General features: G+C 39.7%; 1 protein-coding gene across 3 annotated transcripts in view; it reads right to left on the bottom strand.

The window, feature by feature from the left end:
* The window catches only part of LOC309492444 (serine/threonine-protein kinase Nek4-like), a 77,487-nt gene that overhangs the window by 44,024 nt on the left and 14,505 nt on the right, over positions 1-18,958 (bottom strand). Inside the window, exons 1-5 of one of the 3 annotated variants that reach the window (XM_082161425.1) lie at positions 12,550-18,614; positions 8,789-8,846; positions 7,619-7,700; positions 5,856-5,977; positions 5,618-5,708 (exon numbers count right to left, since the gene is read on the bottom strand). In XM_082161425.1, coding sequence (XP_082017551.1) covers positions 5,618-5,708; positions 5,856-5,977; positions 7,619-7,700; positions 8,789-8,806 — 313 coding nt within the window. In that variant the 5' untranslated portion in view covers positions 8,807-8,846; positions 12,550-18,614. Of the gene's footprint in view, positions 1-5,617; positions 5,709-5,855; positions 5,978-7,618; positions 7,701-8,788; positions 8,850-12,549; positions 18,615-18,958 lie in introns of those variants that run through there. The other 2 variants (XM_082161424.1, XM_082161426.1) reach the window with 2 other exon arrangements.

Here is an 18,958-nt window from a genome sequence, read left to right as displayed (position 1 = left end):
CTATATTTTTACTTACACAGTACATAAGTTTGTACACATTACTATTTTTTGTGTAATGTGTATGTAATGTGTACAAACATTACTAATGTTTGTACACATTAATGTTTTTGAAAGAAGTCTCTTATGCTCATCAAGCCTGGATTTATTTAGAGGTTAGAGGTTGGTTCAATAGTTGCCTACCGTGTTTTCTTTATACAATATTGTGTTTTTTTGTGTGTGTTTTTTTACAGTAAATATACACTCTATGGACTACTACAATACATCTGATTCTGATTTCAATATTTTTGATTCCTCTTTAATTGATTCTTATAATTTTGATGTTGACCCAGATTTGCATTTTTTTTCATCATTTGATACCACAAACCTTTGCAGATTTTATGATGAAACTCAGTTTAATGACTTGTATGTTTCCATGCCTTCTAATATATTCTCCACTTTTCACTTGAACATAAGAAGTCTTTCTTGTAACTATGACAAATTTATTCATTATTTATCTTTACTTAAACATAAGTTTTCTGTTATTGCTTTATCTGAAACATGGCTTACAGAAGACTCTAGAGAAATATTTACATTATCAAATTACAATTCAGTTCATTATGTAAGAGAAAATAGATCGGGAGGTGGAGTATCTTTATTTTTTTTAGACAACTATGAATTTAAAGTTAGGGATGATTTATCACTGAATTCAGTTGAATCTGTTTTTGTAGAGCTCTCTGGTGTTTTTGGTGGAAAAAACGTCATAGTTGGCGTTATCTATCGTTCACCAGATTCTGTTGTCAAAGATTTTAATGAATGTCTATCCAGTTCTCTTGATCTGATTAACAAGGAGGATAAACTTTGTTATATCTTAGGTGATTTTAATATAAATCTTTAAAAAAATAATCCAGATACATTTACTGCAGATTTTCTAAATATACTTTATTCTAGTTATTTTTTCCCTCTTATTCATAAACCTACTCGAGTAAAGGAGAACTCAGCAACTTTGATTGATAACATCTTAACAAATAATTTGAGTGAAGGAATGAAATCTGGAGTCTTGTATTTGGATTTGTCTGATCATTTCCCTATATTCCAATTTTCGTTAATCAAGTTTAATACAACCAAACAAAAAAAGAAAAAGATGCTTAAAAGAATTATGAGCAAGCTAAATGTTTCTAAATTTAAAGATATGCTTGCCAGTATTTCATGGAATGATCTTTACAAAGAAAAAAATGCTCATTTTGCATATCAAAATTTTATGAAAATTATTAGCAGTAGTTTCAATGAATGTTTTCCAATTATTAGCTCTACTAGGAAATATAGTCAGGCCTTTAGTAAGCCTTGGTTTACAGTTGACTTGTTGAAGCTGCTGAGGAAAAAGAATAAATTGTACAAAAAATATATTTCAAATCCTACACCCCTTACCCGTGGTGCTTATACATCTTGTAGAAATAAATATACTTATTACATTAGATCGTCAAAAAAGAAATATTTCTGTGAGAAATTTAAGAGGTGTTCAAATGATACTAAAACCACATGGAAAGTTATAAATCAGTTGCTGCATAGAGATAAGTCTCATTCAGAATTACCTTCAGTTTTTTATGAAGGTGATAATTCTTTTAATAACTCATTTGATATAGCTCAAAAATTTAATAATTTTTTTGTTAACATTGGACATGAATTAGCCAGTAAAGTTCCTGCTTGTAATGGTAATCCACTAGATTATATTATAAGGAATTATCCTTCTATTTCTTTTTTTCAGCCTCCTGATGTTCAAGAAATAAGTGATATTATTGATGAAATGAAAACATCTTCAACCGGCCATGATAATATTTCTTCATTCCTTGTCAAACAGATCAAGCAGTTTATTTTACAGCCACTGGTTTTCATTTTTTCACTTTCTCTGAAAACAGGAGTTGTACCAGAGGATTTAAAGGTTGCCAAAGTGATTCCTCTGTTTAAAGCAGATGACCCTTGTTGCTTCAATAATTATAGACCCATATCCATATTGCCTTGTTTTTCAAAAATATTAGAAAAAGTTATATATAAAAGGATCTTATTCCATCTTGACTCTAATTTAATTCTTTATAAACATCAGTATGGCTTCAGGAAAAGTCATTCCACATCTATGGCTTTGCTTTATTTGATTGACAAAGTTTCCTCTGCATTAGAAAATAATGAATTTACCTGTAGTATATTTGTCGACTTCTCAAAAGCTTTTGATACAGTCAACCATCATATTCTATTGAAAAAATTGCAAAAATATGGTTTTCATGATGTTACGCTTGAATGGTTAAAAAATTATATTTCAAACAGACAACAGTTTGTTTGTATTAATGGATGCTATTCCAACAAAGCCAGACTACTTTGTGGGGTCCCACAGGGGTCCATTCTTGGACCATTATTATTTCTTATTTATATTAATGATTTATCAAATGTGTCAAATATTCTTTTCCCAATAATGTTTGCAGATGACACAACTTTAGTTTATTCTCATTCAAATTTTAATTTTCTGATTAAAAATGTAAATACTGGTTTAACTGCATATGCTACATGGTTCAGATTAAATAAGTTATCGCTGAATACAAAAAAATCTAATTATATAATTTTTAGTGGAAAAAAATCATATTCTAAGAACCTCTTTAAAGTCAAAATGGAGACTGTGGAGATATCCCAAGTTTCAACAACAAGATTCCTCGGAATTTTTGTTGATGAGAACTTGAATTGGAAAACACAAATTGACTGGGTTAGCAAGAAAATAAATAAATCTATTGGTATAATTAGGAGGATTAGCAATCTCATTACTACAAATTGTCTTCTTACACTCTATTACAGTTTAATTTATCCATATCTTTCATATTGTAATATAGTTTGGGCAAGCACTTTTCCTTCTACACTTCATAGAATTTTGGTTCTTCAGAAACGTTTTGTTAGGATTGCAACCCGATCTGAGTTACATTCTTCATCTGTGTCTCTATTTCAGAATCTTCAGATACTTACTGTGTATGACATTAATATCACTCAAATATGTGTTTTTATTTATAAGGTATATTTTAATTATGAAAATATCCCAGAGCACTTTAAGACTTATTTTAAATTTAACTCACAGGTTCATTCTTATTCAACTCGTCAATCCTTAGATCTTCATCTTCCAAAGTTTCTTACGTGCAGAGGTCAATTTACTATCAGATTTAGGGGTACCAAATTATGGAACAGTTTTTCCCACTTAGCAATAAACTCCTCCTCATTAAAATGTTATAAAAGATATTTAAAAGCCCATTTAACTGCTGTTCTACATTTTTAATATAGTATTTATTTTATTTTTATGTTATGATCATATTTTTGTTTATTATTTTCATTACTGTAATCGTCATCAAAATTTGTTGATGTTATGTGTATGTATATATGTATGTGCATGTGTGTTTTGTGTGTGTGTGTGTTATGGATATATGTATTTCACTAGTTTGTTGTTACTTTTATGTAGTAAAATGTTTTTGTTTTTTATGTTTTTTGTTTTGATTTTATTGTAATTATGTCTATAGGTGGAGGCGTTAAATAAGCCCAGTTGGGGTTTTTTGCCTCTTCCTGCACATCATTAAATTGATAATATTTGTCTTAGTTCTGTTCATATATTTTATGTTTTGTTATTATTTTTGTCATTTTGTATTTTAAGGTGCAAATATAAATAAACAATAAATAAACAATATTTGTTAAAAAATACAGAAAAATAATATAGTGAAATATTATTAAAATTTAAAATAATGGTTTTCTATTTTACTATACTATAAAATATATTTCTGTGATGCAAAGCTGAATTTAGTGTCACGTGATCCTTCAGAAAACTTTATAATATTCTGATATATTATCAAATGTTAGAAATTGTGCTTAATAATTATTTTATAAAGTATCACATACTTTTTTCAGGATTTTTTTGATTATTAAAAAGTTGTTTTAAAAAGTCTTCACTATCACTTTTTATATATTAAACACATCCTTACTGAATAATCCTGTTTTTTTTTTATTTTTTTTATTTTTATTTTTTATCAAATAAATGCAGGCTTGTAGAGAATAATAAGAAACTTCTTTCAAAAACATTAAAAATAGTAATGGGTCCTGACTTTTTACCGGTACTGTATGTTCATAATACAGTTTTTCTCGATTGCTTAAACACTATAACCAGGCTTTTGAACTAAAATTTCAAAACCATAATGCCATTTATGAAAAAGCACACCCATTTCACTAAACTATAAACACTATTCCCTGTTTTGACACATGAGTCAAATTTGTTGAACTGTCACTGCAAAACTCTACACACAAATCCCTTCATTCCTCATTGCCTACACCATGTTGTCATGTATAAAGCACTAGCATTCAATATTGTTCACTCAAGTCAGCACAGCTTCAGCTCAGTTAGCACACAATTACCCAGGTGGAAACACTAAGAGTCAAAATTGAACACACATCAATCAGATCCTTCAATAGATATATAAAAGGGCCCAAATCAGTTTATTGAGTTTTGGAACAATGGATCCAGAAAGACATGAAGGAAGAGGGATAAGAATGAGGAGGACGAAGGACAAGAAGACAAGCAGTCTCAGATGAAATTCAAGCCACTGTAGTTGCCCATGTGTTAGTCAATGGTATGACTATGACGGAGGCTCGGCTACGAGTGAGGCCAAATTTGAGTCGCTTTACCGTCGCCTCGAGAACCTTCAGGGAGGTGTGGTGGCAAACAAAATTCTATCACTGAATAAGAGACAAACATTTCCAATAGTCTTTGATGAGGTTTATTTTCTTGCAAGAAAAGGCCAGCAGTCGTACAGTCACACAGAGTGGCTGCAGAGTGTGACAGTGAGGGGAGAGCATCCTTTCTCCTTTATAGTCTTGACTCCAGAATGTTATCTTTCTAGGCCAATTATGGTATTTCAACCATGTGTGGAACATTCTTAGACGTGTTCATCATATTGTCTCCTTGAGTGGAGGCCCTCCTGTCACGACCAACACTCTTTACCATTCCAATACAATTCCATATTAGAATAAGGTTTGTGTGGCTCTTTTACTGTCATATGATGATCACACACATCTTACTGTAAGTAAATAAAAAAACACTAGAGGAGAGAGTAAAAAATAAATATTTTGTTGTGTGTGTGTTGTTATGATTCATCTCTTAGCCCTACTTTCTAACCTCATAAAAAGACTCAAATGCAAATTAAGGCTAACTTTTACGTTTGGGTTGGAACATGCTTGCTGTTATCTAAGTGAAAATGATTGATGCCTCCGTGCAGCGCGCACACACAGAGCCAGGAATAGGGCGGAGCCAGACGTATACTAGACGACCAATATCTATATGGATTGTGAATTAAACCAATAACGTTACCTGTTTTCTGAATAAGTGCACTCCATCACTGGTTTTGTTTTGAAGAGAAAAAAACATACATTGCTAGACTCAGTCAAGACCAACTCGAACATTTGGCGAGACCAATGACCAAACCCGAGACAAGTCCGAGTGCCAATACCAACGAGTCCAAGACAACAGAAAAACGTGCTAATGATTCATAGCATGCAGTTATTATAAAGTTTTACAAAACGGTAATAGATAAAAGGAACATTACCATCCGTCTAATTAAAACAAACTCACCTTCAAATGAATCCACATAGGAAACAATATATCCATGGTTCAGAGACTTCAAGATCTTGACTTCCTTCCTGACTGCGTGAAGGCTCTTTTTCTGAGAGGAATATTTTTATTTATTATTTCGGTTATCTTTGTAGCAAAAGAATCACTTAAATTTAAAAATGAAGCTTACACACACACATTGAAAAATGACATTTTAATAACAAACTAATTATTATGGCATATTAATGATTGTACTTACATCTCTGCAGTTGATCTCTTTGACCACATAGGACACTCCATCTTTGTTGGTCAGAAACACTTTTCCCGAGACTCCTTGTTCATATTCTTCCGTTACAGTGTGTCCATGTTTTTCTAACACTCCTAAAATCAAAGTTTAGAATTAGAAAAAAATTATTGTTCCCAATTATTTTGAATGATTTTTAATTATACATTTATTTTAAGATTTTTAACACTAATTAAAATTTGTTTTTACAATATTTTTAATTTTTGAACGATACCCAGCCCAAATTACCAGGGATTTTAAGGTATGTTTTTTTCTCAAAATTGACTTTGCTGAATTGACTCTATCAACTGTTATTTGTCGGATTCCAACAAATCATACATAATTTTGAAGAAAAGAATTAAGCTCAGAAGAGAGAATCGTGATGCATAAATGAATTTTAATACTGAATTTTAGCACATTAAATTTATGGATCAATCGATATTAAATACACATACACAGGACTAAATGTAATATTAATTTCCCTTTAAACATGATTGTTTTCAAATAAATTTAGTACAAACACATTTTTACACTTAAGGCGAGACACGGCAGGCAAAAACATCGATTTTTCATGCATGGTCAGTTTTGAGATTTTGGGCTAGTTTACTCCTTCAATATGTGCTCTTTCAAGCTGCTGTAAAGAAAACATTGCACATATACATTAAGATGTTTATTTTATCACATTTTGTTTACTTGCAGCAGTACTGTAAGTTCATTCTGAATTTACCAAGAATATCGGTATCGTTGTAAAGCTCTGAGTCTCCTGCACAACGTTATGTAACCTAAATATGGTAATTTCCTTTCTATCAGTAACCAATCGTGAATATCCAAAGGGGGATTTAAAGCTAATGACGAAATCTCATTGGCTACTGCTAACGTGATTCGCTCAGACGCATCACGTGGTGTACTCTGACACATCCGTGTTTAGCTTAGCCAATGTTAATTAATTGAGTTAATGCAGTTGTAGGCCTTATATGCCTGCCATGTTATTAAATAATCAGTTTTCATAAGCTTGAAATATTATATAGTATATATTATTATTATTACTAAGGCCTGAGCATTTATTCTGTTTTTGAGCATTTTTTTCCCAATAGAAATGTATTAAATTCCCCTATTTAAATCTTTAAATGCCGTTTTCTCAAAATGAGTTTTTGTCATTCTCCAGTACAAACATCTCAGACTATGTAGCACCTATGTACACCAATCTTTCCAGTTATACACTTAACAGTATTCTGAAGATATTTTCAGATGGATTTGTTATTAAATCATTCCTGGCCTGATTTATGTGACATTTTAATAAAAAAAAATGTTTAGGCTATGGACAGTATATTTTGATTTCCTAGGTAATGAAAGCATATATCCTGAAATCCCTCTGAGTTTTTTGTTTTCATCTTGTGTGTAAACAAAATGGAAAAATAATTTTGCACCTGCCTTTATCATATGTTCAGATCTATCTACCGAAAATATATGCAAAATCGTGCATATTTAATTAGATAATGCCTAATTTGGATAATTAAACATACAAATTTCAAAAACATGTAATAATTTTTTTATATACTTGTGTAAGTAATCAACGGAGGAAGTTTCATGGTGATATCTATTATTTTAAAATTGTATACTATTCACCTGTAGTGTCTCGCCTTAAAAAAATTAAATTTTCATTTTCTGAGGGTGATTTGATGTTTAAAGCTGCTAACACAAAACTGATATTGCTCAAATTCATTGTAAAATGTACTTACTGAATGAAGGAGGTTGCCTGAGGCTCTCATCTGAGGAATCACTGTCAGCACTGGCATTGGAGAGTTGGTCATATTGGAGCATCTTTAGGGGGGAAAAATACGTCCTCTTAATAAAGAATCTATGAAATTCACATATTAAATATTGTTGAATGAGCCCCTTTAGTGTTCAGCTCAGCATATAATAAAACTAAATATTCCTTGTGAATCTTAAAGCTGTGGTAAAATGTTATTGAATTTCTGATCATGAAACAGTTTTATTAAACAAATTACAGTTTTTGAATTGCTCGCACACTAAAAGAGTTACTTGAGGCTCACTTAGTGAAACCATTCACGCATGCACCGAATCTTCAGACCAAGTCTGCAAAACTACACGCACATTATACACTTTACACTCAGTTTGCAATTGTAAAACAAAGTGTTTGCAAAATGCTGTACAGAATTTTATTTGCTTGTATTTTTGCTGTGACTTTTCTGTATGCTTTTTCTGTATGCTTTATTATTGTTGAGATTGATATGCTGATTTTTGATGTTTGTGTGTGACTCTAAAGGATGTTGTTAAATTTTTTTGTGCATGCCATGTTTAAAAATCCATCTTAAAGGGGGGGGGGGGGGGGGGGGGGTACTGAGGGCACTGCATACTGAGTGTTTTATTAACAAAGATATTGAGGCTTCAAAATCTAGGGTACCATTCACTGCTATTATAAAGATAAGAAGAGCAGGATATTTTTCTTTTTAATATAACTCTGATTGTGTTCGGCTGAAAAAAGAAAGTCATATACACCTAGGATGGCTTGAGGGTGAGAAAATCATGGGCCAATTTTCATTTTTGGGTGAACTATCCCTTTAAGATGTGTTTTACCTTTACATTTTAGGGTTAAATTCTCATCTGTAAACATTTTTACATTTATATAAAAATTTATATTAAATTTATATATAGTATTTAAAATTGTATTTCCATTTGGCACAAAGGCAAAATAATAATAATAATAATTATCAACAAATCATTTGGTATATGGTGCCATGTTACAGAACTTACAATTTATTACAAATTCGATTAAAAAAAATCTATCAAATCAAATCATCATACATCAAATGTATTAAAATTAAATTATTGCAGGTTAATAGTTTTACGTCTTTAAATAAGGTTCATGAACATAAGTTTTAACTCACAGGGTATTCTTCCATCATGTTTCCAGCTCACAGAAGACCTCCACAACTCTTCAGTTATCTGCTAAACACAAAATAATTAATTACAAATAAACACTCATTACAAAGATTTATTACATTTGTTTTATATTTATATTTAAACAATATGTAATATAATAATCTCTGTGTGTGTGTGTGTGTGTGTATAGCTCTTATTGATTTCAAACAAACTCTTTATTAAACGTCACTGGACTACATAAAAACAAGTTAACAATACATTTCTGTGTTCTCTTGCAAATATACACGTACTAGTCACATGTAACACGAAACGTGTGACTGACGTAGATTTTGCCTGCGATTTATTTTCCGGTTTCAAAAGACATTTTCTGTCCATTTATACTTTCTTTTTTTTTTTTTTTTTTTCTTGAAAAGTTATGATATTAAGTTAAAGGCAAAAAATAATCCCATAGTTTCATATGGCCATATAAAGACACACTTTATCCTCAACAGACCAATCACACACCTCTGTGGAAACGGGTGAGATGGTCCTCACTGCAGAACACGAAATCCACCTTACATAGGCCTACGCCCATAGATACGCCTACCTAAACCTACCCATCTCCACCCCTTAGATCTGGATCCAACTCCGCCCCCCCTGGATCTCGTTTACTGCAGTGAGGTGCTACTGAAACGGGTCAGTAATATATGGGCCAATAACAGATTGTAATATTAAAAATCACCGAAACCCAAACAAGTTTCAAAACAAATCAAAGTCTGGGCATTCTAATGATAAGTAGCATGTTTCTATTCCAAAGAGGTGATGAGCAATCGACTCATGTTTATTTATGTTTTTTTTTTATGCTATAACTTAGTAAAGTCTGTTACTTAATTATATATACTGAAAAAAATATCTGTAGACTCTAATCACAGCCTAATCACGAGCTCATGCTTATTTCTATTCCAAACGTCTAATATGTACATGGTTTCGGCGGTTTCGTTTTTGTCAGGTTTTCAGTGCGTCATTAATCCTCGCAAATTCAATCTCAAATAGGCCTACACAGTTATTTCAAACTGTACACTAGTAACTCATTACACTAGACTAATCTGGTTGCAGTCTTAATCGAAGCTCTTCTGTATTTTGCGTCCTAATGATAAATGAAGCAGACGAAGCTCGAGCTTGAGGTCCACGAGTTGAAACGGAGAAACTTTTGAGTTTTAAAGCACGACGATAGAAACTAAATTATACTTAACAACTGTTAAAACGTCAACTACGTATTTGATATCAATGACGTCATCGCGCTACACACTTTAGTCAGAGAATGTCTAATATGGCGAGAAGTTTCACTCTCAGTAAACTTCCGGCTTCTGAACTGGTTGCAGTTCCACTCTGATTCCATATGAGGGCGCTCACAGGACGAGTGCAGAATGAATGGAGGTCTATGGAGATATTGCTCTCAAAATCCACTTTTCTCAGGATATAATTTTTTGTCGAGTAATTTGAATGTTGTTTTCGAAAGGGGATGCAAAGAAATTACACATTGCTGGGTGTTAGATTTTTTTGAGTCACTTATTTGCTTTAAAAAGTATTTTAAAGTGTCAATGACGTCATACACATCGTACGACCAGAGATACTGCTTTACGGCGATCCTTCAGTCACTTTGGTGCTTTCGCGCTCTGCACTTTCTTTTCTCTCGAGGCATCGACAACACAGCTGACACAGGGAAATACACGTGCTAGAAGAGTTTTTGTTTTGTTTGTTTCTGGTCCCGCTTCGGATGCCACGATGCCATCAAGCGGTATCTCTGGTCGTAATCAGTCCTTCACTGACCAATCAGCGTTCATTAGCAGAATGCTAGCGTGTTATGGGCAACAACAACTCAACCTGTAAGAAATCGAAAGAACATAAGTACTCGTTCATTCAACTTTCGACCTATAACCCATGTTGAACTTGCAAAACCTACAATCAAATCTGAGATTTCTCAACGGCAATCGGGTGAAAGAGACAAATTTAGCCGTCTAGCCCCATTGACTCCCATTCATTTTGCACTCATGGCGAGCGCCCCCCAGTGGAACTCTGGTGGAACTACAACCAAAATTCGGTACAATAGGACTTATTAGGGAGTGGGCAGGCTCTCCGTAGACGGGCTCTGCTTTAGTCTCAGCCGACCAATCAAATATCTCTGTGGAAACGTCAGTAATATCTGGGCCACTAACAGATTGTAATGTTAACACCGAAAACAAACACGTTTCACGTTTCATGTTTCGAAAGTCTGGGCTTTCTAGTTGTTGACCATCTTGCAGCAAGGGTACCATGCATGTTTACGTTGATATTGCAATGGCACGAAGACACGCAGTCGTTCAAGCATTTCAGTTCGACCCAGAATCGGATCCAGATGGAGAAGCAACGGATGAAGAAGTTGCAACTCGGCAGTACCAGCAGGACGTTTCCGAATGGTTAGTTTAAAATATTATGTCTGGATATGATACTTCAGTGAATAACAATAATACTTAAAATTAGATCTATGAAACGACAAAATGATATTACATAATTTATTTATACATTTATATTTCATATATATTAAAAGTAATATATATTTATATGTAAGCAATAAGGTACGAGAGGCTGTGCTGTATTGTGAATAAGTAACGGCTGTAGGGCGTTGTTAGGCACGACGCGAAGCAGAGTGCCTGCAACCCCTTCAGCCGTTACTTATTCACGATACAGCACTTGCCTCGAGTACCTTATTGCTTTTATAAAACGGTTACCACACAATATTAAAGTAAAACTTTCATGAAGTTAAATCAATAAAAGCATTCCTTCCGCTATAAAAAAAATAGTCCCTGACCGTGAACAACAACGTTCCAATGTGTAATGTGCGTGAAAGCTCAAATAAAAACAACAAACCGTTCTCAAACTTTGTCTCATTCTTTTTCATAGGGCGCAGTGATAAATAGAACCGTTGGGTGAAGCGGTCATTGCCGTGTTTTATCGTGAATAAAGCACAGCTATTGACCAATCAGAATCAAGGATTGGAACCAACCGTTTTATAAATATATATATATATATATATATATATATATATATATATATATATATATATATATATATATATATGTATATATATATATATATATACATATATATATATATATATACATATATATATATATATATATATATATACATATATATATACATATATATATATATATATACATATATATACATATATATACATATATATATATATATATACATATATATATATATATATATATTGTGGTATACATCTGAAGCAGACTTATACAGATTTGTGCATTGTGTACAGCTCTATAAAAAATGTGTATGTTTTTTTTTAACAAAAAAAACAACAACTAATTATTGCTTCTCTCACGTGCTGATAATTTTAAAACCGGTGTTAATTGCTGTGTTAGCTGTTTAAGCTGCAGATAGCATGGGGGAAAAACGGTTTATTGTGCCTCTATGTTCTAGTACAGAGATCTATAACGTCTGTAATTTATCTTATTACAATTACATCAAGCTCTGCGATCTTCAAAAGCGGATATCGCGCGCACCATATAACCAACAGGAAAACGGTTATCCAAATAACAAAGAAGTGTACAACACTCGTGTTACAGTGTGTGTATTCACACACATACTTGATGCTGTCTACCTTTACATTAGCGCAAGTAACTGCATAGCTAATGTGACAGACACATATGTAACAAGCTAGCTAGGTAACCATAAACAGTAAAGCAACACAATATATCATTAGTTGACTTGCTTGTCCGAGGTGTGTAGCTGAGCCCATGAGAGTTGGTACTGATCCAGACTTTAGTTTCAGACGTTCAGCAAGCCCAGCTCTGTATTGACCCAAGTTGAGGAAACAGTCGTGGGTGAAGTGTTTGCCGCAGACATGCAAAACTTTGGGAAGTTGTGTCAGCGCATTTCCAGAGAAAATGAAATTAATCCACTGGTTCTTCTGGGGCTTGGATGAAGGAACTAAAAAAAGGCTTCAGTGTTCATTTGTACATCCAATTATTGAGCAATTATTCGCTCGCTCAAAAGCCATGATATCTCTCGTGGACAAACTAAAATCGCGCGCGCGCGTTCCTACTTCATAGCTCATTATCACATGGTCGGGAATTATTCTCTGGGCGGGCAAAGCAGAGAAAGGGGAGGTAACATTTCTCCTTATGACGTCATAAGGAGGAGATTCAAGATCAGCCTGATTGAGCTTCCATTTTCTCAAAGGCAGAGAAAGATAGCAAAAGCTTGATTTACACAGATTCAAATTTCTAGAAACTTGGGGACCATATACAGGCTAGTGGTCTCAAACCGGTTCCACGGAGGGCCTAGTGTATGCAGGTTTTCTCTTTTACCTTGAACCAAACTGATTGAGTAGGTCACTAATTGGTTAAGATCTCCCCTCACCTGGTAGTCTAGGTCTTAATTGGGCACTAATTGAAGGGAAAGACCAAAAACCTGCATACACTAGGCCCTCCGTGGAACCGGTTTGAGAACTCTAGGGGAACTCATATTAATGTTAAAAAACCTCAGAAAGTGAAAATTTCATGTCATGGGACCTTTAATGTAAAACTCGTTGCGGCAGCATACAGACATAGGCGAGACAGCTCGCGCGCCTATTGGCTGTTCTGCGGAAACTGCATGAGCCTATCGAGCGAGGCCTAGCGCCCGTTGCGTCACGTCCCGCCGAAACAGGCGTGGCTTAGGCCTATAAATACAGCTCATCGCGTATTTATTTTTCTCATTTTTCATAGTCGAAGCAACCAGAGCGTGTGCATGCACGGCAAGATACGCAGTACTCGTTCCTCTTCTAGAGAGAACCGAGGTTACGTTAGTAACCGAGTACGTTCTCTTACGAGAGGAACTCGTACTGCGTAAGGTATCTTACGCTAGGGGAACCAGTGTAAAATGCCGTGCATGCTGGGATCTGACACCATAGACCCAAGGGCAAAGCCGGGGTTCATATAGTGCATAATCACCCAGGGGACTCACAGGGAGTCCGGGAAGAAGGTGGGGGAGGGGGGCCCCGCTCTTCCACATATAGCAGCATCATTCTTACGCGGGGTACATCATACAGACAGGGCGGGTTACGGCCTGAACTGATGGGGAAAAATGTGGGTCTTACACAGTTTGCCCAAGCATTTTTGAGTGAGCTGAGCTCAACAGACACAGCATCCTGAATCAGATAGCATCAGTACAGATAATGCTGGTCTTTAGACCGACAACAGCCTGGCCTGAAGGGCGGGAACCTCTAGGTTGTAAAACCTTATAAATGTAGACGGGGAGGCCCAGCCTGCCACCATACATATATCTTGTAAGGCAATCCCACTTGATCAGACCCACGATGAAGCCATGCCTTTCGTGGAGTGCGCTCTGACACCTAATGGACATTGCATGTCCTTAGAGGCGTATGCCAGCGCAATAGCGTCAACTATCCACCTGGATAGGCTCTATTTCGACGCGGCTAGTCCCTTAGAACGCCCACTGAACGAAACAAAGAGCTGCTCTGTCTGCCTGAAGGCAGACGAGCGAGACACATAAGCTCTTAATGCCCTGACTGGGCAAAGGAAGCTCGCGTCTCCCTCCTCGTCAGAGACCGGTAGGGCAGACAGGGAAATGACCTGTGCCCTAAACGGTGTGTTGAGGGATTTTGGAACATAGCCGTGCTTAGGTTTGAGTATAACCTTTGAGTCATTAGGCCCAAATTCCATGCACGTCGCGTTCACAGAGAGCGCGTGTAAGTCCCCTATGCGCTTCACGGAAGCGAGAGCCAGCAAGAACACCGTCTTGAAAGACAGGTGCTTAGGATCAATAGACTGCAAAGGCTCGAATGGGTGACCTTTCATGGCCTTTAGCACCGTAGAAAGGTCCCATACAGGGACTGAGGGAGGTCTGGGAGGATTCAGCCTCCTAGCTCCCCTAAGGAAGCGGATGACTAAATCGTTCCTTCCAATGGACTGACCAAGCGCCGTTTTCGAAAACGCTGCTATGGCCGCCACGTAAACTTTGAGCGTGGAAGGGGTCCTGCCCTTATCCAACAGCTCCTGTAGGAAGGATAGAACCTCTGTCACCCCACAGTCTGTGGGTGACATGTCACGAGCTGTGCACCACCCGGAAAACACTGACCATTTTGAGGAGTAGAGACGCCTAGTAGACGGAGCTCTGGCCTGCGTGATCGTGTTTAACACTCCCTTGGGGAGGTCAACGGGTACCCATTGATGGCCCAAACATGAAGGGACCACAGCTCTGGGTGAGGATGCCAAATCGAGCCGTTGGCCTGAGAGAGGAGGTCTCTCCTCAGTGGCACTGGCCATGGGGCAGTGCTCGCTAGCTGCATCATAGCTGGGAACCAGGGTTGGTTTCTCCAGAACGGCGCTACGAGTAGCACTGAGCATCCTTCTTGCCTGATCCGTTCTATCACCTGAGGCAGGAGAGAGACAGGGGGGAAAAGCATAGAGCGGGCGCGAGGCCATACATGAGCCAGCGCGTCCCTGCTCTTTGAGAAAAATTCCAGACAGTGAGCGTTTTCTTGAGATGCAAACAGGTCTACTTCCGCCCTGCCGAATTTCCTCCACAGCAGTTGGACTGTCTGTGGGTGTAGAGACCATTCGCCTGTCGGAACATTGTTCCTGGACAGTCTGTCTGGTCCTATGTTTAGGAGCCCTGGCACGTGTGCTGCTCTCAGCGAGAGCAGGTTGCGCTGAGCCCACACCAGGAGGCGTTCTGCTAGCCTGAACAGGTTCAGGGACCTGAGGCCGCCTTGGTGATTTATGTAGGACACCACAGACACATTGTCCGAGCGGACCAGGACGTGGTGTCCCCTTATTAGGGGACAAAAACGCGTCAGCGCGTTGTTCACTGCCAACATTTCGAGGCAATTTATGTGCAGGAGCTTTTCCCGTTCTGACCAAAGGCCGAAGGACGGTCTGCTCTCGAGCAGCGCTCCCCATCCCGAGGTGGATGCGTCCATAGACACCACCTTCACCCTCGAGGAAGTCCCCAGGCTTACACCTGATTGGTACCAGTCGTTTGCTTTCCAAGGTTTCAGAGCTGTGATGCATTTCTGATTGACCTTGAGACGAAACAGACCGGAGGACCACGCTTTGCGTGGAACTCGAACTTTCAGCCAGAACTGTAGTGGGCGCATACGGAGCAAGCCCAGCTGGAGTACCGATGATGATGCTGCGGCCATCAGACCTAGCATTCTCTGAAACTTCTTGAGTGGGACAGAAGCGCCGCAGCGGAAAGAGCTCGCTGCGCGCTGAATGTCCAGTGTGCGCTGCGGTGATAGTCGTGCTATCATGGACAGCGAGTCCAACTCCATGCCCAGAAAAGATATTATCTGTCTGGGGGATAGAGAGCTCTTCGCCCAATTGACCTGGAGACCCAGATTCTCGAGGTGATCGAGTAAAATGGTCCTGTGCTCTACGAGCTCTGAGTGAGATTGAGCTAGAATCAGCCAATCTTCCAAGTAGTTCAATACTCGCACTCGCACGAAGTCTGAGGGGTGCGAGCGCTGCGTCCATGCACATCGTAAATGTATGGGGTGCTAGGGACAAGCCGAACGGCAGGACTGTGTACTGATATGCCTGGCCCTCGAAGGCGAATCTCAAATATCGCCTGTGACGTGACGCTATCTGTATTTGAAAATACGCGTCCTTTAGATCTATCGACACAAACCAATCTCCTTGCCAAATCTGCGAAAGGATTCTTCTGGTCGTGAGCATTCTGAACTTTCGCTGTGTAAGCACTCTGTTCAGCTGCCTTAGATCTAGAATGGGTCTGAGACCCCCGTCTTTTTTCGGTACCAGGAAATATCTGCTGTATAGCCCCCCTTCACTCTGAGCTTGAGATAAAGGCTCTATGGCCCCTTTGCTCAACAGTTTCCCAATTTCGGCTCAAAGTAGATGTGCTACTTCTGTTTCCACCGTGGTTTCGACGCGTGCCGCAAAGCGGCGAGGGCGTCGACGAAACTGCAGCGAATAGCCTCTTTCTATAATGTCTAGCACCCATTTCGAAACCCCGGGAAGCTTTGCCCATGCATCTGCACGGATAGCTAGGGGTTGAATACGAAGCGCGCTCTGTTCGCTCAGCAACAGAGGAGATTGGGTGTGCTGCAACATAAGCGGCTTATGACATTCGAGGCAGGGGGCGCGCTGATAACAGCGGGCAGACCATCCAGAGCGCGCTCGACTCCTCTGCGGTGGTGAACCGAGAGGGGGAGGGCTGGGCGAGACCCGTAGAGTCTGTCATGTCTATGTGTGTATGTGGGCGCGGGACAGCGGGCACATTTACAACATTGAGAGCATTGCTCGCCTGAGCAGAGCGAATGTATGTTGGTTTCGTTTTTACAGAAACCGTGAGACATACGGGACGTAGTGTTTGTGGGCACTGGGTAGTGGGCACGTTTACTACGTTTAATGCGCAATCGATCTGAGTCGATTTCATGTGCGCGGGCCCTGTGTGAAGGGCTGTGCTTGTGTGTAGGAATGGGCACTGGGCAGTGGGCATTTTGTCTACACATATAACACCATCGGCCGTGGCCAGGACACCAGAAAATACACTCTTTTGGGGATTTATCTGGGTAGCCGTGAAAACGGCATTTGTGTGCAGGCAAGCGGGCAGTGGAACCGGCTTGTTGGCTGCTAAATACACTGGACCAGTCACATTCTCTGGAACTGGACGAGCGATAAACTTTGGTGGAAGACCGGCCGCAGCGGGACTTGAACACCGTCGTTTTCCTAGGCGTGCTAGGACGACTTCGGGGCCTCGGGCTTCACCACAATCCTAGGCCGCGGACCACGCGGGGCGGGGCGGCGGCTGGATGAGCGAGAGCGCGGTCTCGCGCTTCGGGCCTGACGGCGCTGCGAAGTGGCGGTGGTGGATGGAGGCTGAGGCTGTGAGCTCTGTGCAGACGGTTTCGCACGGCCTGCTGCAGAACTGGAGCGCTTCGGTAGGAAGTGCTTCATGGCCTGTGATGCTTTCTGCACCTCGGCGAATCTTTCCGCGAAGTCTTTGATGGAAGATCCAAAGAGGCCAGCGGGAGAAAGCGGAGCGTCGAGGAACGCGGTGCGCTCGGACTCAGACATCTCAGACAGCGTTAACCACAGGTGTCTCTCGGTCACAGTGAGAGAGGCCATGCTTCGTCCTATGGCCTGTGCAGCAGACTTAGTAGTGTGAAGCGCTAGATCCGTAGCGCTCCTTAAGTCTGGCACGTAGATTGCATCTGGTCCTTTCTCATCCAGTTTACGGAGGAGATCGGCCTGGAAAATCTGCAAGGTGGCCATTTGTGTGAAGCGCTGATGCGGCCTGCCCGGCAGCGGAGAAAGCGCGGCGGAGCAGGGTTGACGTCGTGCGGCATGAGCTCCGTCTCAATGCTCGCTCTTTTACCTGACGATGAGCGGGCAGGGGGCGCGAGGTCCTCAGAGCTCGCCCAATCCTCACTGCCTGATGCCAGGATAGAGCAGGAATCCTCTTCTCCCCGCGGGGCTTCCTCGTCAGCCTCGTCGACGGAAGCGGCGGCAGACCGCGGCCGCTGCGCGTCGGGAAGAGAAGCCGGTGAAGCAGGCGGGCGAACCGGCGAGCTTTGGCGGGAAGGAGAGTGTTCCGGGACCCGCTAGGCACGGCGCTTTTTGCGGCGCGGTACCACGGCGGGCGGTGGTGCAGCCTCGGTGAAAAAAGCCAGACGAGTCCTCAGAGTCGTCAACGGCAATAGCTCCGCCTTCAGAGAGCGCGAGGGCTGCGTGATCCTCACCCAGGCAGGAAACGCAGATCACGCGGCGGTCCCCGTCGCTGAGTGTAACTCTACACGAGCCGCAGGAAGGCATCTTTAAAAAGACGCTAGCTCGCTAGCACACACACACACAAACAGAGAGTGAAAGGATATGGGCGCCGGATAGCGCAGCAGGAAAGCGATGAAGTCAGCGACTTAAGACTCCTCCTGCTGAAAAGCTTTCTCAGACGGCGCGGCTTCTTCTCCGGATCCAGCGATGCGTGTGCTTCGCTGAAGGATGAAAAAATCAGATTTGTATCGCCAGCGAGCTGTATTTATAGGCGTAAGCCACGCCTGTTTCGGCGGGACGTGACGCAACGGGCACGAAGCGTCCCCATTGGGCATGACTTCACGCTAGGCCTCGCTCGATAGGCTCATGCAGTTGCCGCAGAAC

The sequence above is a fragment of the Leuciscus leuciscus genome (genome assembly GCF_965113295.1).
Source record: "Leuciscus leuciscus genome assembly, chromosome: 2".
Classification (NCBI taxonomy): domain Eukaryota; kingdom Metazoa; phylum Chordata; class Actinopteri; order Cypriniformes; family Leuciscidae; genus Leuciscus; species Leuciscus leuciscus.
The sequence above is the reverse complement of the archived record's forward strand: the minus strand, read 5'-3'. Positions and strand labels throughout refer to the sequence as shown.